Source organism: Mesocricetus auratus, unplaced genomic scaffold, assembly GCF_017639785.1.
Source record: "Mesocricetus auratus isolate SY011 unplaced genomic scaffold, BCM_Maur_2.0 Super-Scaffold_100031, whole genome shotgun sequence".
NCBI classification, from domain to species: domain Eukaryota; kingdom Metazoa; phylum Chordata; class Mammalia; order Rodentia; family Cricetidae; genus Mesocricetus; species Mesocricetus auratus.
In genome coordinates, this window is record NW_024429212.1 from 14684775 (window position 1) to 14704204 (window position 19430).

Genomic DNA, 19430 nt, shown 5'->3' on the forward strand with positions numbered 1-19430 from the left:
CACAGGAGGCTGGCGGTTCCAGGGGGGGAGAGAGGGAATTCTGCTCTTGCCCTCCCTTGTCCTGACGTGCCTGCTCTCCGTAGCCGAATGTACAACTGCTAATCCAGAGAAAGGGTTTATATTGACTGGCTGCGTCTTGCTTTTAAGTATTTTTCAAGTATACTAGTTTGCCTATGCCAGATCTAAAAATCTCTCATTTTTTTTTACACTTTAAAAAGGATGATAACAAATGTTTTCTTGAGTATTTGCAGCTTCATGTTTCTAGGGAAGACGATTACCAATGTTTTCAGGCTCAAGCCTGGGCTGTAACCCAGGTTCTGTTACCTTCTGTCTGTGCAGAAGGAACTCAACGACTCTGACTGTGTTTACTTACTCAGTAAAGAGTGGATTCTGGTTTCTGTAGTCGACGTGACTGCTCTGTGAAGGGTGTAGAAGGATGACATGTCGCCAACTGATGTCCTCCTTTCTCTGCATGGTAACCTAAAAGGAGAATCTGTGACAAGAGAGTGTGGAGGGCCTGGGTGCGGCCCCATTTTATTATGGCTTTTCTTACCCTGGGGGTTTTGGGGAGTTGGCCAGGAAAATATTTTTTTAAATAATGAGAAATAAAAATTCAAGCTTGCCTTCCTATGCCACCTTTGGGAGAATTATCCACCCACCAGTAAACTATTCTTCCACTAATACAGCTCCAAGTTCTGTAATTTAAAACATGTTTTAGAGTCCATATGGTCACACACAACTATCATCCCAGCATTCAGAAAACTGAGGCAGGAGAATCGGGAGCCCCATGTTAACCCTGGTTACATAACAAGCCCATCTCCATAAGAACTCCCAAAGCCAAAAACCAATGTCTTGTTTTAGATTCAGAGTAGATAATATAGTGGCTTACTAGAAGCATTGCCAATTTATGATATTTCCAAAACAAACCGTCCTCTAAAGTTAGTATATGATGTATTCTGCAGCTTGCTGAGACGGGAAAGCAACCTTCCTTAACCTTTAAAACCTTAGAGCTGAGCACAGTTGAGCATTTTAACCCCAGCTCTCAGGAGGAAGAGGCAGGTGGATATTTGAGATCGAAGCCAGCCTGGTCTACAGAGCAAGGTCCAGGCCACCAAAGATACATAGTGAAACCCTGTTGCCAAACAAACAAACAAACAAACAAACTAACAAAAAAACTAACTGAGGTGCATTGGGATTTCAGGATTGTATTCATTCAGTAACTTTAGTTTATATCTTTCATATCCGGCTTAATTTTATTTGTTCAGTACTTTTCTCCTAGAGCTTCCAATGAATACAGTGACTTTTTTTTTTTTTACCTAGAACATTACTTATGATTGCCTAACAAACTCATCAGGGGATTGCGGAATGACCATTACCCTACTCCATTTGCTTTTTCTGTTGACTGACTGAAACTCTGACCCCTGTGCCCACAGAATATTGCCTTCCCTGCCTTTCCCTATCTGACCAGCCCTCCACACCTCAATAGCACTTATTTTACCAGAGTGAAATGATTCCTCTCAAAGAAGTCTATTCCAAGGCCCTGTTCCTGAGCCTGGGTGGCCATGGCATCCCTCGGTGGATTCTGACCCCGTTACTGGTTTCCTTGCTAGCATGATCTCTAAGTAGAGCCTCGAGTGGCATAGGCCTTCTGAAGCCTATGGAAATCAGCTCCATTGATGGTTAGCCTAAAGAACTTCTTGGACGTTGGGAGGGCCTTAGTCAAAAGCCCAGGTTGGGCTCTGGGGTCTCAGCCGTGGTCCAGGTACAGTGCTGTGACTGGGTTACGCTGGGCTTTGCAGACGTCTCAGCAGATCCTACGTGGAACAGAACTGCTCGTCCTTCAACAGAATCGTGGGAAATAATGAAATGCTTGTTTTAGATACTGAGATGCGTGGTGTGAGATGTTTGACAGACCAGATAATGGTGGCAGGAAGTGGTACCTTGAAGGGAGACTAGCTAGCTACCATAATGAAACACGCGGCACCGGCACAGTGTGCAGCCAGCAGGGAAGAGACCTTTAATCTCTGTGAAAATAGTCCTCACGGTGGTCGAGGGCCAGTAAGGAAGCCGTTACTCGAGGATGTAGAACGGCATCCCTGTTTTCCATGGACAGGACGCTCAGCAAACTGTCACCTATGTGGAAAATTAGCAGAGAGCACAGAGGCCCCTTCTCCAGCCACAGTGATCCAAGTGTTGGAGGCAGGGGGAAGGGATTAAGGAATGTTCAGCTTTTAAGCAGGGTTTAGAGGAAATATTTCCTGTCTGAAATTGTCTAGGATCCTAAATAAAATGATTTTTTTATTCTAATCCCTCGATTCTACACCTCACAAAAGGGCTTAGGTTGCAAACATTATATTCAGGGCAACACTGTCAGAAATACCTGATTTCACAGTAAAAAAATAAATAAAAGTAAGGGCTCATGCGTGAGACCCTCAATAGAAACTTGAAAGTAAATTAAGGCAGTGTCCCCTCAGTCCTCTCGGCCAGACGTGAGGCTGCCCTGTAGCATCCTGGGCCTGATTTAGATGACTCTTGGTAGGGTGAAACTTCTGCAGGAGCTTCAGTGTGCTTTGCGTGTAGAAAACATGTAAACCGTTTATGACCGGAAGGTTGCCGGAGCATAGATGGGAATTTATTGCTACAGAAAAGTACAGCCTGCGTCCTTTCCCCTCCTCTTGGGCTAGCCTGAGACTTCCTCGATAGGTGGTTTGAACAGAGAAATGTGCAGGTTCGAGAGTTGGCACCAGCTGCCTTCCTGGTGTATGAGAACATTTTGGGCTGGCCAAAACTGTTAAAGACCCATAAAGATCTCCGTAAATAAACCTCCGTGGGATTTGGGCCGTCGAGATACAGAGGGAAGAACAGTTAGCCTCATGCTCTGCTCCCCGCTCAGGCCATCTCACAGGCTGTGTCACTGGGAGTATGCCCTGCACAAACAACTGAATGTTTTCCCTACACTTTGTCGTATAATTATGTGTTGCATCTTCATGTGTTAAAACCGTATGATCCGTCGGGCGATGGCGGCACATGCCTTTAATCCCAGCACTCGGGAGGCAGAGGCAGGCAGATCTCTGTGAGTCTGAGGCCAGCCTGGTCTGCAGAGTGAGTCCCAGGACTGGCTCCAAAGCAATACAGAGAAACCCTGTCTCCAAGACCAAAACCAAAACCAAAACCAAACCGTAAGATCCTATAATGTCAGAAAACGGAGATCTAAATTTATTTTAACTCCACTGACTGCATTTATTAACTTTCTGTTACTATGACAAAGTACTTAGATTATCATCAATAAAATCTGGGGTCATGTTCCCGGAGGTTTCGGTTCCCGATTGGTGGCCCCACTCACTGCTTTGGACCCAGCGTGCCATGGTGGGATTCTGTGGAGGCAGCCCTTGCTTCACTTGCGTGTCTGAGATCAGAGACCCAGATCTTTGAAATAGCATCAAGTTCTCAGCACGTAATGACTGAATACCATCTGATCATCGCTTGTTTATTTTCACTAGTTATTTTGGAATTGATTTCAAAGTAAAAGAGGGACTGCTGGGAAACCTAGCTGCCTAACTTGAGTGTTGTTGTTCCCATCTTGGAGACAGTGGGATGAGGTTGTCTGATGAATTCATATGCTTTGAAGAGCTTTGATGACTTTTTAATGAGATTTAAAAGCTGAAGGAATGGGATTGGGACCATAAAATCCATTACTCTTCACGTTATTTCTTTGAAGTGATTTAGTGCCTTTGTGTGTTAGGATTGGAGATCTCATTTGGACTGAACCCTCTTCATTGTTGCTAATATGTGGTCTGGAAAAGGTTTGGGGCACAAGCAGTATTCATTGGCATAATGGCTCCAACTCTAAGCACATCAATTAGAGGAATCAGCATTGAATACAGGAGGGCTTGAGACTTTTCATGTATCTGTAAACCCTGGTGCAGTATTTAAGGGTAAAGTCGGTTCAACAGAAAGCATTTACTGGGGAATCTTTAGCTGCGAATGCGTGTTACGTGGTATGTGACTATGTTGCTGGAAAAGTTACAGAAAACAACACTTGCACCCTTGTTTCTGGGACTATAATAAAACTCAGTCCTGATGCAGATGCCGGGCAGAGAGCTAGGCAAAGAGCTAAATAGCCTTTTCTCTAGCTTTTGAGAAAACTGAGACGTGGCATAATTAATTAGATTTGCTGAGGTCATGTGATCTGTGGTCAAGGCTTCTAGTTGTAATTGTTTTTTTCCCTGACAGTTTTGTTACATTGGGCAAGGGGAGTTTTTGTTTGGGCCAGTCTTGTTTTCTATGTTTATAATACATGAAGACCTAGTGTTTACCTCACTGGCTTGTTTCAAGTAGATTCTGTTATCAACTGCAAGGTAAAATAGTATTAACACAAAGGCTGAATATATCAAACGATATCACTTCAGGGAAATACAGCTGTACTTCTAAGCCCTGTGTAAAAATGATATTGTTTTTTTTTAACCTTGTAACAACATAACTTATCAGGCTAATTCTTTTTTGAACACTGTGAATTCTTATTTGAACAGATACATGCTTTTTTTTTAAGATTTATTTATTATGTATACAGTGTTCTGCCTCCAGGTCAGAAGAGGGCACCAGATTTCATTACAGATGGTTGTGAGCCACCATGTGGGTGCTGGGAATTGAACTCAGGACCTCTGGAAGAGAAGTCAGTGCTCTTAACCTCTGAGCTATCTCTCTAGCCCCCAGATACATGGTTTTAAGTTGGAATAGAAATTTCATGGTTCAGTAAGCCACCTGACAAATGCAAAATAAGACGGATTGCGTATGAGGCGGGACAAGAGAGATTAACATATTTAAAATATTTAGTAGAGTGTAAGTGTTAAAGAGAACTTTTAAATATAGCACGCTGAAACTTTGGCAGAAATATCTCCGTGATAAAAAGGAAGTCCAGGGATGTATATAGTCTGAGGCATGTGGGTGGCATCCTGGTATCTGCTGAGCTCTGCCAGGATGCTCTGTGGGTGGACCTGTGAAACACATCTTTGTGTGACATTTGATGGAGAGGGTCTCAGAAAACAGTATCTCCAAGATATTCCTGCTTCCTCTCAGGATGAAGACAGACTCAGAGATGGTGTGTCTAAGAAACTTCAAAAGGTGCAGACCTCCTGATTGAAGTGTGGTTGAATTGATTCATTTCTTCACGATAGTAAGTATAAATACATACACCATTGTTGTTTAGCTCAGTGTTGGCTTGTAGCCTTGGTTGAGCAATCTCTACCCCCTGTCAAATACTTTGGTCATTGCTTGAGCTGCTATCTCTCCCCTATATCAGTCTGAGATATTAAATGACCGTAACTCTCAAGAACTGTAGGGAATGAATAAGCTCATAAACCGAGGCTTCAAAAAATCTTTAGAGATGATATGATTCACTCTCACTTTCCATTACAAGAGATTTGCAGTGTTCCTTCCTGGTGGGCAGTCATTTTATCCATCAAGACCCAGCTAGGGCAGAGAGCTGAACTGTTTAAAGAACATCCACTTATGTGATGTTCCATCAACACAAGAAATCAGATGACTGGCCTCACATGGTAGCACGTAACTGTAGTTCTACCAGAAATTCAAGGCCAGCCTTGACTATATATCAAATTTAAGCCAGCCTGGGCTACATGAGAACCTCCTCCCTAAAATATGTCTTCCTTTATAAACCTTTTACTCATCTAGTTCTACCTCTGAAACAAATACACACATGCTGTCATCCATGAGGTACATCTTGCCACTTCTTAAAGGAGACAGCAAATGTCTGTTCACCTCAGATGAGGTACCAACAGAGTGGAAAAAACTGATTCCATCGAGCCCTGCTTGATAAACCCGGGAGTGCGTTTGGAGTTACTTCCAGGAGGAGAGGCATCATGATAGCTTCTGCATCGTATGCTGAATGCCTACACACTTGGTTAAAATTCATGAAGATGTTCTTTTTTGTGTTATTTCATCCAGTAACGTTCTCTATGATCCTTTTCTGTTGCGTTCTTGGGTTTTTTTTGTTGTTGTTTTATTTTGTTTTTTTACTAGAACGTTCTATTGGTTTCATCTGATCCTTGAGATAAGGGACCAGGGGGTGTTTCCACAAATGAGAGGGCAGGCAAGAAGGTGTGGACTGATGGGCGGGACGTGCCAGGGATGCTGGACTGATGGGCGGGACGTGCCAGGGATGCTGGACTGATGGGCGGGACGTGCCAGGGATGCCAGCCTCCGGGACAGGCTCCTGGGACTCAGATTGTAGCAATCCTGGGACTCAGGGTCGAGTACACATCTCTCTGGGAGGACTAGTGAGAACCAAGGAGACATCGGTGGAGGTATCACTGGTGAAAACGGTACCCAGAAAGTAGCCAAGACCCAGGAAAGGTGATAACCTCATACTCAAGAAGGCAAGAGGGAGCCCTTGGACGCAGGGTAGGTCTGCCCTCCCAGCTACCACGGTTTTGTTGTTGCTGTCCTAGTTAGGGTTTTCTACTGCTGTGGAGAGACACCATGGCCACAGCAGCTCTTAAAAAGGAAAACATGTAACTGGGGCTGACTGACAACAGTCAGGCAGTGGGCAGGCAGACATGCTTGCTGGAGGAGTAGCTGAGAGTCCTACATCTCTCAGGCAATAGGAAGTCGGCTGAGACACTGGGAGGTATTGTGAGCATTGGAAACCTCAAAGCCCGCCCCCACAGTGACATACTTCCTCCAGCAAGGCCACACCCACTCCAACAAAGACACACCTCCTAATAGTGTCATTCCCTGTGAGGTTACGGGGGCCAGTTACATTCAGACTGCCACAGTTGTTGTCCTGCAAACGCTTTGTAAGATCCAACCGTCTCCCTGTGTGGGACACTCTTCTGTCTTACAGGGAGTCTGGATGTTGCTGGTTAGTTTTTAAGAATTTGGCCCTTTAGGGATCTGACCCTTACTTCTCATCCTACCTTACTCTCACTGTGTAGGCACCGTAATTTGTGTCAAGGTGATGTAACCTTGCCCAGCGCCCTAACCCCAAAAGGGTTACGTGAGCTAAATAGAAAATTCTCATCTTAAGTCCCCAAGTTATCATGAACACAACAGAAGGGGGATTCCTAGAAAACGTCACTGATGAGATAACTTACTCTCTCTCTCTTTTTTTTTTTTTTTTGTTTTGTTTTTATGAGACAGGGTTTCTCTGTATTGTTGAGATAACTTACTTTTAAAATGTCAGCTCTTTGCACCTTGCTTTTGAAGAAGGGATAATGAGCAAAGGGGGACACCATTAGCGTGTGTCCCTTACCATTAGCGTGTGTCCCTTACCATTAGCGTGTGTCCCTTACCATTAGCGTGTGTCCCTTACCATTAGCGTGTGTCCCTTTAGCTCTCCGCTGTCACATGAAGTTCCCTTGCTCTCCTTTGGGGCTTCTCTCCGCGGATCCCTTTCTAAACCTTTCCTGTTGTTTCCCCACTTTTGATGCCCTGAAGAATCTGTACAGTCTCTGGTAATTATGTTACATAGTTGAAGGCCTGGAGGGGAGGGAAATTCATGTTGCCATTTGCTTCGTAAGGAATGGGTGGAGCCCTCCAAGCCCGAGGGATACCAGGGGATGATACATTTAGGAAGCAGAGATTGCTGAAAATTTAGGAAGCAGAGATTGCTGAAAAAGCCTCCTGGTGGTGGTTGAAATAACTCTTGGGTGGTAAACAACACTCCAGACATGGGGGAGGTGAGGGGTCAGCCTAGAAAGGGCTTATTCCGGGTTTTAGTGGGCAGGACATGTAGTGTAAGAACAGCTAGCCCAGCCTTGGAGTTAAAACCCCAGGCGGTAACTGGAGAACTGCCCCCGGTGCCCTTTATAGATGTCACCAAATGGTCCCCAAGCTTTACAGTCCACTGTGATTTAAGCCTCACACGCCCGTTGACCAGTGCTTCCTCCTGAGTTTTGCCTGGCTGCTAAAATCCCTGCCAGGTAGGTAAACAAGGATGTTCAGGTATTAGTATTAAATGCATGCACCGTGGCCCCGTGTGGTGGTGCAGGTGTGTAACCCCAGCAACCGGAAGGTGGAAACAGGAAGGTTGGGAGCTTAAAGAGAAGCCTGGGCTGCAGCGTCGTGAGTTTGAAGCCAGCCTGGGCTACCCAAGCACAAAACGCACAGAAAGGTGTGTTGGGATGGTTTCAGCGGGGGTTTCTTTTATTCTCTCTCCCAGTTTCTGTTCTCTACGAGGGAGTCATGATCACACTAACGGAGCTAAAGTACTTAGCGGATGCCGAGTCGTCTTATCACATCCTGAAGCCGTGGTGGGATGTCTTCTGGTATTACATCACCCTCGTCATGCTGCTGGTGGCCGCGCTGGCTGGCGCCCTGCAGCTTACCCAGACCAGGCTTCTGTGCTGCCTCCCATGCAAGGCGGAGTTTGGCAATCACTGCGCTGTGCCTTGGGATCTCCTGAAAGCCAGCCAGAACGTGTCCTCCTCTGATGCGGACGGCAGTGTGAGGCCTCCGCTCCGGATCCAGAACGACCTCCACCGGCAGCAGTACGCCTATGTCGATGCCGTCTGTTACGAGGAGCAGCTTCACTGGTTTGCCAAGTTTTTCCCCTACGTGGTGCTGCTGCACACGCTCATCTTCGCAGCCTGCAGCAACTTCTGGCTCCACTACCCCAGCACCAGCTCCAGGCTGGAGCACTTTGTGGCTATCCTTCACAAGTGCTTCGACTCCCCGTGGACCACGCGCGCCCTGTCCGAGACGGTGGCCGAGCAGTCGGTGAGGACCCTGAAACCCTCCAAGTCCAAGACCTTGCTTTCAACCTCGGGGGGTTCTGCTGAAGCCGATGCCAACAAGCAGGCATTGCCCTACCCGCAGCCAGGCTTGGAGTCTCCTGGTGTAGAAAGCCCCACTTCTAGTGTCCTGGACAAGAAGGAGGGTGAGCAGGCCAAAGCCATCTTCGAGAAAGTGAAAAGATTCCGCCTGCACGTGGAACAGAGGGACATCATTTACCGGGTGTACCTGAAGCAGATAATAGTCAAAGTCATCTTGTTTGTGGTCATCATAGCTTACGTCCCGTATTTTTTGAGCTGCATAACTCTTGAGATTGACTGCTTGATTGACGTGCAGGCGTTCACGGGCTACAAGCGTTACCAGTGCGTCTACTCCTTGGCAGAGATCTTTAAGGTCCTGGCGTCTTTTTATGTGGTGTTGGTGATCCTTTACGGCCTCACCTCCTCCTACAGCCTGTGGTGGATGCTGAGGAGTTCCTTGAAGCAGTACTCCTTTGAGGCTCTCAGGGAGAAAAGCAACTACAGCGACATCCCCGACGTCAAGAACGACTTTGCCTTCATCCTCCATCTGGCCGACCAGTACGACCCCCTGTACTCCAAACGCTTCTCCATCTTCCTGTCGGAGGTGAGCGAGAACAAACTGAAGCAGATCAGCCTCAACAATGAGTGGACCGTTGAGAAGCTAAAGAGCAAGCTGGTGAGGAACTCCCAGGACAAGCTGGAGCTGCACCTCTTCATGCTCAGCGGTCTCCCGGATAACGTCTTTGAGTTGACGGAGATGGAGGTGCTGAGCCTGGAGCTCATCCCCGAGGTCAAGCTGCCCGCCACCGTCTCTCAGCTTGTCAACCTCAAGGAGCTCCATTTGTACCATTCGTCTCTGGTGGTGGACCATCCCGCCCTGGCCTTTCTGGAGGGCAACTTGAAAATCCTTCGCCTGAAGTTTACCGAGATGGGGAAGATCCCTCGCTGGGTGTTCTACCTGAAGAACCTCAAGGAGCTGTACCTGTCTGGCTGCGTTCTCCCCGAGCAGCTGGGCACCACGCAGCTGGAGGGCTTTCAGGACTTGAAGAACCTGAGGACCCTCTACTTGAAGAGCAACCTGTCCCGGATCCCCCAGGTGGTGACGGACCTGCTTCCCTCCTTACAGAAGCTGTCCCTGGATAACGAGGGGAGCAAGCTGGTTGTGCTGAACAACTTGAAGAAGATGGTGAACCTGAAGAGCCTGGAGCTTCTCAGCTGTGACCTGGAACGCATCCCGCACTCCATCTTCAGCCTGAACAACCTGCATGAGCTGGATCTGAAGGAAAACAACCTGAAGACGGTGGAGGAGGTCATCAGCTTCCAGCACCTGCCGAGCCTCTCCTGCTTGAAGCTCTGGCACAACAACATCGCTTACATCCCCGCCCAGATCGGGGGCGCTGTCCAACCTCGAGCAGCTCTTCCTGGACCACAATAACATCGAGAGCCTGCCCTTGCAACTGTTCCTGTGCACCAAGCTATACTACCTGGACCTGAGTTATAACCATCTGACCTTCATCCCAGAGGAGATCCAGTACCTGACCAATCTGCAGCACTTCGCCGTGACCAACAACAATGTGAGTCTGTCCTTGGTTACGTGCGAGCTTTTGGGGTGTGTGACACGGGGGGTGGGGGGGAGTTGGCGGACGGTGGGGGTCCAAGCTAAGCCTTCTCCTGACTGAGCCTCATCTGCCCTGTGACCTTGATAGTTAAGCAAAGCCCTGAGTCTCAGGTTCTTGTCTCGCAGATGACCGTGGAGGTCATATGAGCACATGGGCGTCACCGCACTTCCAAACCCGTAATAGTTGCTCGACGCATGTTCTCTTTATTCTCTTTCCCACCATTTTCTGCACGAATACCACAGTTAAAGCCTTTGAACGTGTTAATTAGTAGTGGTAGAGCTGATTTTTGTTTGAGGAGGTGGTCTTGAGTACCTAGAAAGCTTGGCAAATTTTCCGTTTTACCAAGAATAACCTTTTTAAATTGAGGGAATTATGAACCATTCATAAGTTCTTTTTCATTATGCAGTAAGAAAGGAGTAATTGCAATCCGCATGTATGTCTTAAAAAGACAGTTCGGGGGCTGGAGAGATGGCTCAGAGGTTAAGAGCACTGACTGCTCCACCAGAGGTCCTGAGTTCAATTCCCAGCAACCACATGGTGGCTCACAACCATCTATAACAAGATCTGGTGTCACGTCTGCTGTGCGGCCTGTGTCCGAGAACGTGCGGAGGGTATCGGGGATTGACAACACAGAGACTCGTTCAATGATATAAAGAAAACTTTAAACAGGCTCCAAAAAGGTTCAAGAAAACCTCCTAAGAAAAGCTCCCACCAGAGAAGCTTCTGCTCTCTCCTCTACCCTGGCTGGTTCTGCCCTGACCCAGAGGTGGATGTGTGTGGGTTTTTTGAAGGTGCGGTTAGTCTCTGGACAAGGTCGAGGTCAGGGCGGTTTCCGTGGGAAGGCCTTTCCCAGGAACTTATTGTATCGTTTTTAGTAAACATGTTTTTACTAAACATTGTCTTACAGCTGCCTACTCCCAGGCAGAAGGGGAAGTGGCCAGGAACTTATTGTATCGTTTTTAGTAAACATGTTTTTACTAAACATTGTCTTACAGCTGCCTACTCCCAGGCAGAAGGGGAAGTGGGTCTCTGCTCAAGGTCTGGTGTTCCCACAATTCACCCCTTTTTATTTTCAAATGAGGCACTCCTGGCTTAGGTCAAGTAGGGTCACCCTCCCTTTCCTGTCTTTGGGGGACCTTGAACCCCTGTTTTAGGTGGGAGGGGTCTTCCCCACAGGTTGCCCGTCATCGGAGATACCCCAACCTTAAATCATCTGTAACCAACCTTCATGGCTATCGGGATTGCCATGGGCTAAGCTAAGCAATACTTGCTAACGGATCTCTTGTCTCTGGAACAAGGCACGTTTGAGCTCGGCATAAAGCCAGAATGCCTACCGCCACTGCCACCATTTCCAGGACCCCCATCGACATAGCGCCTCTCCATCACCATACCCATCACCAGATCTGGGCCATAACATTCTACGAGCCTTCGTCTGTTCCAAGGGTAACCTGCATGTGATTTACATTTACAATTTGATAAAGTTTCCAATCGTTCCAAGATCTGCTCAGGAAAGCATTTAGAAAGTGCACTTGCACAGATACATTAGGTACAATCATTGATGTTACACATGTAGCATTATGAAAAATATGAACAATAGTTGTCGCATTAGGCCAAGTTGCATTTCTCCAGAAAAATACACTGGCCTAGTCGTGATTCCAGAAACAGGAACCATCAAGTCTGATATTTCAAGTGACCATGTCCTGTTCAAATACTGAAAAGAGGCTTTTGCCACTCATCATAGTCCATACCAATGTCCAAATGCCTTAAATGGGTCCTTTTTTCTCTGTTGGCTTCATGATGAAAACTCATGGGTCCGGAAGGTTGATGTAGCAGGTCTGTTGAGAAACTGGAAATCTCGAACCGACTGTTTTTTTTTTCTTTTTTGGGCTGTAGATTCGATGACATCAAGGGTCAAGAACACTGATTTAGGAGATCTCACTCAAACTGGCTTAGGTAGGCTCCCATGGTCTCAGGTCCAGTTTTTTTCTGCTCCATGCATCTCACTAAATGGTCTGACAGCTGTCGAAGCTTTATTCTTTTCCTGCAAGAAAACACAAACATGCCCTCCACCCCAAATTAGGGTCTTCTCCACTGTCTAGTGTATGGATGTCTCCATTTGACCTGAGCAATGGTTGTTCAAGTTCCATCATGTCAGAATCTGTCTGAAGCTCACTGGCATTTACATTATAAAATTTTTAAATGAGGAGTGTATTATTTGATGAGTCATGTGGGGACTGGGGGCATTATTCCCCCTTTTTTATTTTTTAAAAAGGTTTTTTTTTTGAACTGTTGAAGCTGGACCATAACAGTAGAAGGATTTGTCTACCCTCCTTGGTTAATTATCTAGGTAAATTGGGCTTACTAAATAACTTTTGAAAATTATTTGAAGTCTGTGAGTAGTCTTCTCCAATCTAACCTGTAGAGCTCTTACTAGTTGACAAGGCCTCATTTGTATCTTAAATTTTTTTTTTAATTAAAACATTAACAGACTGGCTGGATGTTTTTTTGGCTATATTTAAAGCAATTTAGGTAGCTTCTTAACTATTTTTGAAGGGATTTAAGTATCCTTTTAATCATATAAGCAGTTTACACTCACGCATTTACAATTACATTTTATACATACTGGTGTGGCCACACCATACATTTAGAACATATATGTATCTTTTAGTCATCCTTTTTCCTAGGTTATGATTAGTCTGTTGTAATGAAGCTTTCTTAATTGAAATCTATGTAAAAGAACAACTCCAGCCAATCCTTGAACTAAAAAGGTTAAAAAGTCCCATATGTTTTTATCATTCCTCCATTTGAGCTACAGTCATGGGGTACAGCCGTACCTACTCCTTGTAACTCTGTAGATGCAAGGTAGAGAGGCCAGGCTTTTGGCCAAAAGTTTTTAGAGATGACTCACAAAATAGAACTTAAATGTAAACAAAATTTTCCATTCCATATACCTTTGTCTTTGTCTTTTTCTTTAATTAATACCAGTACCAATTTTTTTTTTTGAGTCAGGTTTCTCTGTATTGTTTGGAGGCTGTCCTGGGACTTGCATAAAGGTGTGTTGGGATTAAAAGCGTATGTCGCTGGGAATCTCTTGGATTCCCCTACTTCCTGACCCTGGTATCAGGCTTAGGAGGGGGAAACTCAGAATGTCTAGTTTCTGACTTTTTAATCTCATTGGCAGCAGCCGCTCCCAATGTATTATTGGTGTTATAAAAATTGATGAACAGGGAGCTGGAATGACTAACTGGCATTAACATGGGGGGGAATCCTCACCAACGCCCATATTTCCCTTACCTGAGTGTTCAGCAATGGTTGGATCTTTATCATGGTGAGCATTCCTAGTATCCGGAGTAGTATTGGGGTCGACATGCCTGATGCACCGTTCGGGGACCCAAATGGGCTTCTCACTTCCTGGAGGGAAAACACAAACAGCCCCTCGGACCCTAGCTAGTAGGGGAGTGGGTGGCTGCCATTTTCCTGTAATCAAATCCTTCCATCTGACCCATCCCAAGGACTGGGAGGGTTTGTTCCAATGTCTCTCCATAGCAGACAAATTATTACAGTCTATGGTCAAAAAATTTAAAATGTAAAGTATGGTGGATAACTGAATATTGGGGGAGGTAACATACTCCCCCTTTTTTATTTTCTTAAAATACTGTTTGAGAGTGGCATGGGTGTGCTCCACAATAGCCTGTCCCGTGGGGTTGTGAGGAATACCAAAAGAATGGACAATGTGATGTTCCCTGCAAAAGGCAGCAAAGCGATTGCTGACATAGGCAGGGCCATTGTCTGTTTTTAGGGCATCAGGAACACCCATGTAGGCAAAGGCCTGCAGGCAATGGGAAATAACATCCTTAATCTTCTCTCCTGAGTGGAGAGAGGCAAAAATCAGTTTAGAATACGTATCCACCGAGACATGCATGTATTTTAATTTCCCTGCCTGCGGCAGGTGAGTGACATCCATTTGCCAGAGATGGTTGGCCCTGAGGCCCCGGGATTTACCCCTCATTGGGAGAATTATGATAAGGGGCACAATCAGGGCACTGAGAGGTAATCTGTGTAGCTATGGATAAGGGGCACCCAGTGTGAAATTTAATGGAGCGGGCATTTAGATGATACCTCTCATGGGGCTGGTGGGCCAGCTGCTCCTGAGTAAATAAGACCCTAGGGCGGGTCAAGGAGTCAGCAATTTGATTGCCCTGGGCAAGGGGTCCTGGAAGGTTAGTATGTGCATGAATAAATCCCACATAAGCAGGGTGAATGCGCTGCCAAATAAGATGTTGGAGCTGAACTAATAAGGAACGAACCTGGGAGGTTGGAAGAACATATGGAGAAGTTTCTAAAGGTCTAACAATGTTGGCAACATAAACACTATCAGTATATAAATTAAAGGGCTCTCCCTCAAACATTTGGAAAGCCATCAAGCATGCAAACAACTCGGCGGCTTGTGCTGACATCTGCCCTATGGGTACCCTCTTCTGCACCTGAGAAGAAACCACCACCGCGAAACCCTTGGAGGAGCCGTCTGTAAAGACTGAGCGAGCTCCAACTAGAGGGTTCTCCTTTAAAATCTTGGGAAAGATCACAGGGTGTTGTTTAAAAAAAGACATCAAGGGGCTATTGGGATAATTGTTATCAAACTGGGCGCCTGTAGATGTAATAAACAGGGTCCACCCATCATGGAAGATCTGTAGATGTTCCACCTCCTCCTTACCATAAGGAAGGATAATTTTATCAGGACTCTTTCCAAAGGTTTGAATGCTAAACTTGTGCGCCTTCCACAACACTTGTAAAATGAGATCATAGTAAGGGGTCACTACCTTCTTAGGGGAGGCTGACAAATGTATCCAATAAATAGGACCAGTCTGCCAAAACACGGCAGTGGGCGAAAAGCTAGATGAAAGTACAACCAGAACAAGGGGCTGCCCATAATCTATACGCCGAAGGTGGGCTTGCTCTATACTTCTTAACAACAATTGTAGGGCTTCCCTGACCTCTGGGGTAATCTGTCTAGGGGAAGTTGGAGCAGGGTCCCCAGGAAGAATATCATAAAGCGCTTTAAGAGCCCCTGTTTTAATAGAAAGAGAAGGGCGAAACCACTGCACCTCTCCCAAAAATCTCTGCCAATCATGAAGTGTTTTTAAATTTGAAAAATCCATCTGGAGTCTTTGTGGCCGGAGGCCAGTTTGTTGAATTTGGTGACCCAAATAAGTATAAGGGGGTCTCTTTTGGATCTTTTCAGGAGCCAAAATAAATCCTCGGGCCTCCAGAAGCTCCTGTAGCTCTGCAAAGGCTATGTAACATTGTCTTTCTTCGGCCGCAGCCAAAAGAATATCATCCATGTAGTGGATAATGTAAAGATCAGGGAACTTACATCTGAGGGGATCTAAACAGGCAGCTACATAAATCTGGCATATAGTTGGACTATTAGCCATCCCTTGGGGGAGCACCACCCATTGGAAGCGAAGGGCAGGCTCCCTAAAGTTAATCGCAGGAAGGCTAAACGCAAACCAAGGACTATCTTGAGAATGCAAGGGAATAGAAAAGAAGCAATCCTTTAAATCAATAACAATCAAATGTCAGTCTTTAGGAATGGCCACAGGCACGGACAAGCCAGGCTGCAGAGCCCCCATAGGCTGCATGGTCGCATTCACGGCCCTCAAGTCTTGTAGTAACCTCCATTTCCCTGAAGATTTTTTTATTACAAATATAGGGGTATTCCAAGGGGACGTGGAAGGAACCAAATGACCTGCCTCCAATTGTTCTTGAACTAGCTGGTGAGCCGCCCTTAGTTTCTCCGCTGGTAAGGGCCACTGTTCCACCCATACCGGATCATCTGATAGCCATGTGATGGGTATGGGGGCTGGCGGCGCAACAGTGACCCTCATCAAAAATGGCCAAAACCCTTCCTATCCCCTGGGGCCCTGGTCTCCAAAGGGAGGGATGCCACAGGGCAAACCTCTTCCTGTTCTAGTTTACCTAGTTCCCTCCCCGGGCTCCAGCCCCTCCCTTGCGTCATCTGGGGGCCCCTGCTTTTGGACTTGGGTGCCTGAGTGGTGAGGACCACTCCCATTTCTTGCATGAGGTCCCGTCCCCAGAGGTTAATAGGGAGGCCAGGCAAAACATATGGCTGGAAAAGCCCTGTGTGGCCTTCAGAGTCTTGCCACTTTAAGATTCTGAGGCTTTTTGGGGCACAGCCTGTCCTATTCCCTGGAGGGTCACTGTCCCTTCCTCTTTCGGCCAGGCGGGGGCCAGAATTTATCTGAGAGGACAGAGAAATCTGCCCCAAAATCTAAGACGCCCCTAAAGGACTTGCCTTCTATCTTTAATGTAAGCTGGGGGCGGTTCTCCATAGTGGCTACCCAAAATGCTGCCGGGCCGGTACTTCCAAAACCTTGGTTGCCCCTTTTCTCTTTAATTTTTCTAGCCTCACAAGGAGCTGTAGGGAGAAGGAGTAACTGAGCAATCCGTTCTCCTGAAGGGATGGCAACAACCCCACTGCCCACTGATGTCATTATTTTAATCTCCCCCTCACTATCCTGGTCTATAACACCGGGGTGTACCTGGATGCCTGGAAGAATAGTACTGGACCGTCCCAAGAGTAGTCCAACCATGCCTGGGGGCAATGGCCCATGCACCCCAATAGGGAGGGCCTGGATCCCCATTTCCGGTGTTAGGATTGCCCGGGCGGAGGGAGCGAGGTCCAATCCTGCACTCCCTGAGGTGGCTCTAAGGAGGTCTGAGATATGAAGGGGTTGCTCTGGGGGAGAAAATGAGTCCTGCCACTGCCCGAAGCAGGGTCATTGCCCCGTACACATTGGTTTTGGGGCCCTGGGGCGGGGCCCTCCTCCCGTTTCCCTGATTATTATTAGCAGGAAGGAAATTTCCCTCCTGGTCAGTTTTAGAGTAGCAGTCTTTGGCCCAATGATATCCCCTTCGGCAACGGGGGCATAAACCAGGTCTCTTGAGACCCGTAGTACTATTTTGAGGGCACTCTCTACGGAAGTGTCCCTCCCTACCGCAGCTAAAACATGTTTTTCTCCCTCCCAGAGTAGGTCTTTCTTTCCCCACTTGGGGCCAAATAGCAGCAGCTAACACTTGGCCCTGGATGAAGTTCCCATCAATGTCCCTACAGATCCGGATATAGTCATTTAGACTTTTATTGCGATAGGGGCGAAGGGCTTCCTTACAATATTTATTTGCATTTTCAAATGCCATCTGCTTTATGACTGGCATCGCAGGCCCAATGCCCCCAAATATTCTTTCTGCTACCTGACTGAGACAGTCTACGAAGTCTTGAAAAGGTTCGGAAGGTCCTTGAAGGACTTTGGACAGATGATCCCCTCCTTCTTTGGAAGGCAATGCTTTCCAAGCCCCTTGGGCTGCTGCTGCCACTTGGGCATAGACTGCGATGTCATATTGCATTTGTTGCTGAATGGTGGCGTATTGACCACTCCCGGTAAGCATCTCCACATTTCTCTGGGGCTGTCCGGCCTGTGCATTTCTTTGGGCTGTCTGGCTGCATCTTTCCTGAAACTCACCTCTCCAAATCAAATAATCTCCCCCCCGACAGAGCTGCTCTGCAAAGCTGCTGCCAATCGCCAGGTGTCAAATTAAGAGACGCAAAAGATTCCATTAAGGAAAGTGTAAAGGGAGCCTGTGCTCCATAATTTAAAGTTGCCTCTTTATGTTGTTTTAGATCCTTAAAATTTAAAGGGTTATGACGCCTAATGACCTGTCCAGAATTGTTCGGATCTGGAACTTCCATTACTGGGGCCACCACAGGGCAGCATTGGACCCCTCCTCTGGGTCTTCCCTCCAGGTCCGAGAAGGACTGGGTTATCTCATAGGAGGAGTCCCTTTTTTCAGAGTATGGGGAAGGGTTTCTCTCCCTGTCCTGTCTTTCCTTAATTAGAATCTTTTTTAGTTCTTTTTTAAGGGCCGCGATCTCAGCAAGTAACCGTTCCTTTTCAGACTGTGACGAGTCTGAGTCTGAGCTACTTCCATTTTCTAGGTCTGATAGAGAAGGATATAACCGATTCTGACCGGAGTCCTTCTTTTTGGGTCGTGCCCGGAGATCTCTACCCATTTTTTTGTTGTTACTAAGAGACTCCTCCTCATCCTCACTAACAATGGAGCCTCTAGTTTCAGTCAGGGTCTCTTCATCCTCACTCTCTGCCCCTGAACTCAAGGAGGCTTGAGTCTCCGTCTCTTGTAACTCTAAAAAAGCCTCTTTTATGTCCTGAACTACCTGGCGGTGATGAACCTTATCTGTCAAAAGTGCTCCCCTCACTAATCTCCATAAGGAGAATGTTGTAGGGGGCAAGGACTCAGATCCCTCTTTTCGTAAAAGTCTATGAAGATCACGGCGAACCTCCTCCCAATCTGGAATATTTAAGCTTCCCCCAGTAATGAACCATGGACTGGCTTGTTCGATGGACTTTAGAAAGCCTTCTAGGGTTTTAGACTTGACTGCAGTCCCATGTTATTTAAGTAACTTTTTTAGTTGATACTGCAATGATTCTAGCTTCCCGGAACTATTCCCCATAGTTTCTTAACCCCGTCCACTTACCTCGCTTTCACGATCTCAGTGGGACCTCCAATTGTCACGTCTGCTGCGCGGCCTGTGTCCGAGAACGTGCGGAGGGTGTCGGGGATTGACAACACAGAGACTCGTTCAATGATATAAAGAAAACTTTAAACAGGCTCCAAAAAGGTTCAAGAAAACCTCCTAAGAAAAGCTCCCACCAGAGAAGCTTCTGCTCTCTCCTCTACCCTGGCTGGTTCTGCCCTGACCCAGAGGTGGATGTGTGTGGGTTTTTGAAGGTGCGGTTAGTCTTTGGACAAGGTCGAGGTCAGGGCGGTTTCCGTGGGAAGGCCTTTCCCAGGAACTTATTGTATCGTTTTTAGTAAACATGTTTTTACTAAACATTGTCTTACAGCTGCCTACTCCCAGGCAGAAGGGGAAGTGGCCAGGAACTTATTGTATCGTTTTTAGTAAACATGTTTTTACTAAACATTGTCTTACAGCTGCCTACTCCCA

General features: G+C 46.6%; 1 protein-coding gene across 1 annotated transcript in view; it reads left to right on the forward strand.

Annotated features, from left to right (window-relative positions):
• Positions 1–19430, forward strand: part of Lrrc8b (leucine rich repeat containing 8 VRAC subunit B) — an 81094-nt gene that overhangs the window by 50369 nt on the left and 11295 nt on the right. Inside the window, 3 exon segments of the mRNA XM_040733377.1 lie at positions 5077–5173; positions 8177–10164; positions 10166–10342. Of these exon segments, the coding sequence (XP_040589311.1) occupies positions 8200–10164; positions 10166–10342 (2142 nt within the window). The 5' untranslated portion in view covers positions 5077–5173; positions 8177–8199.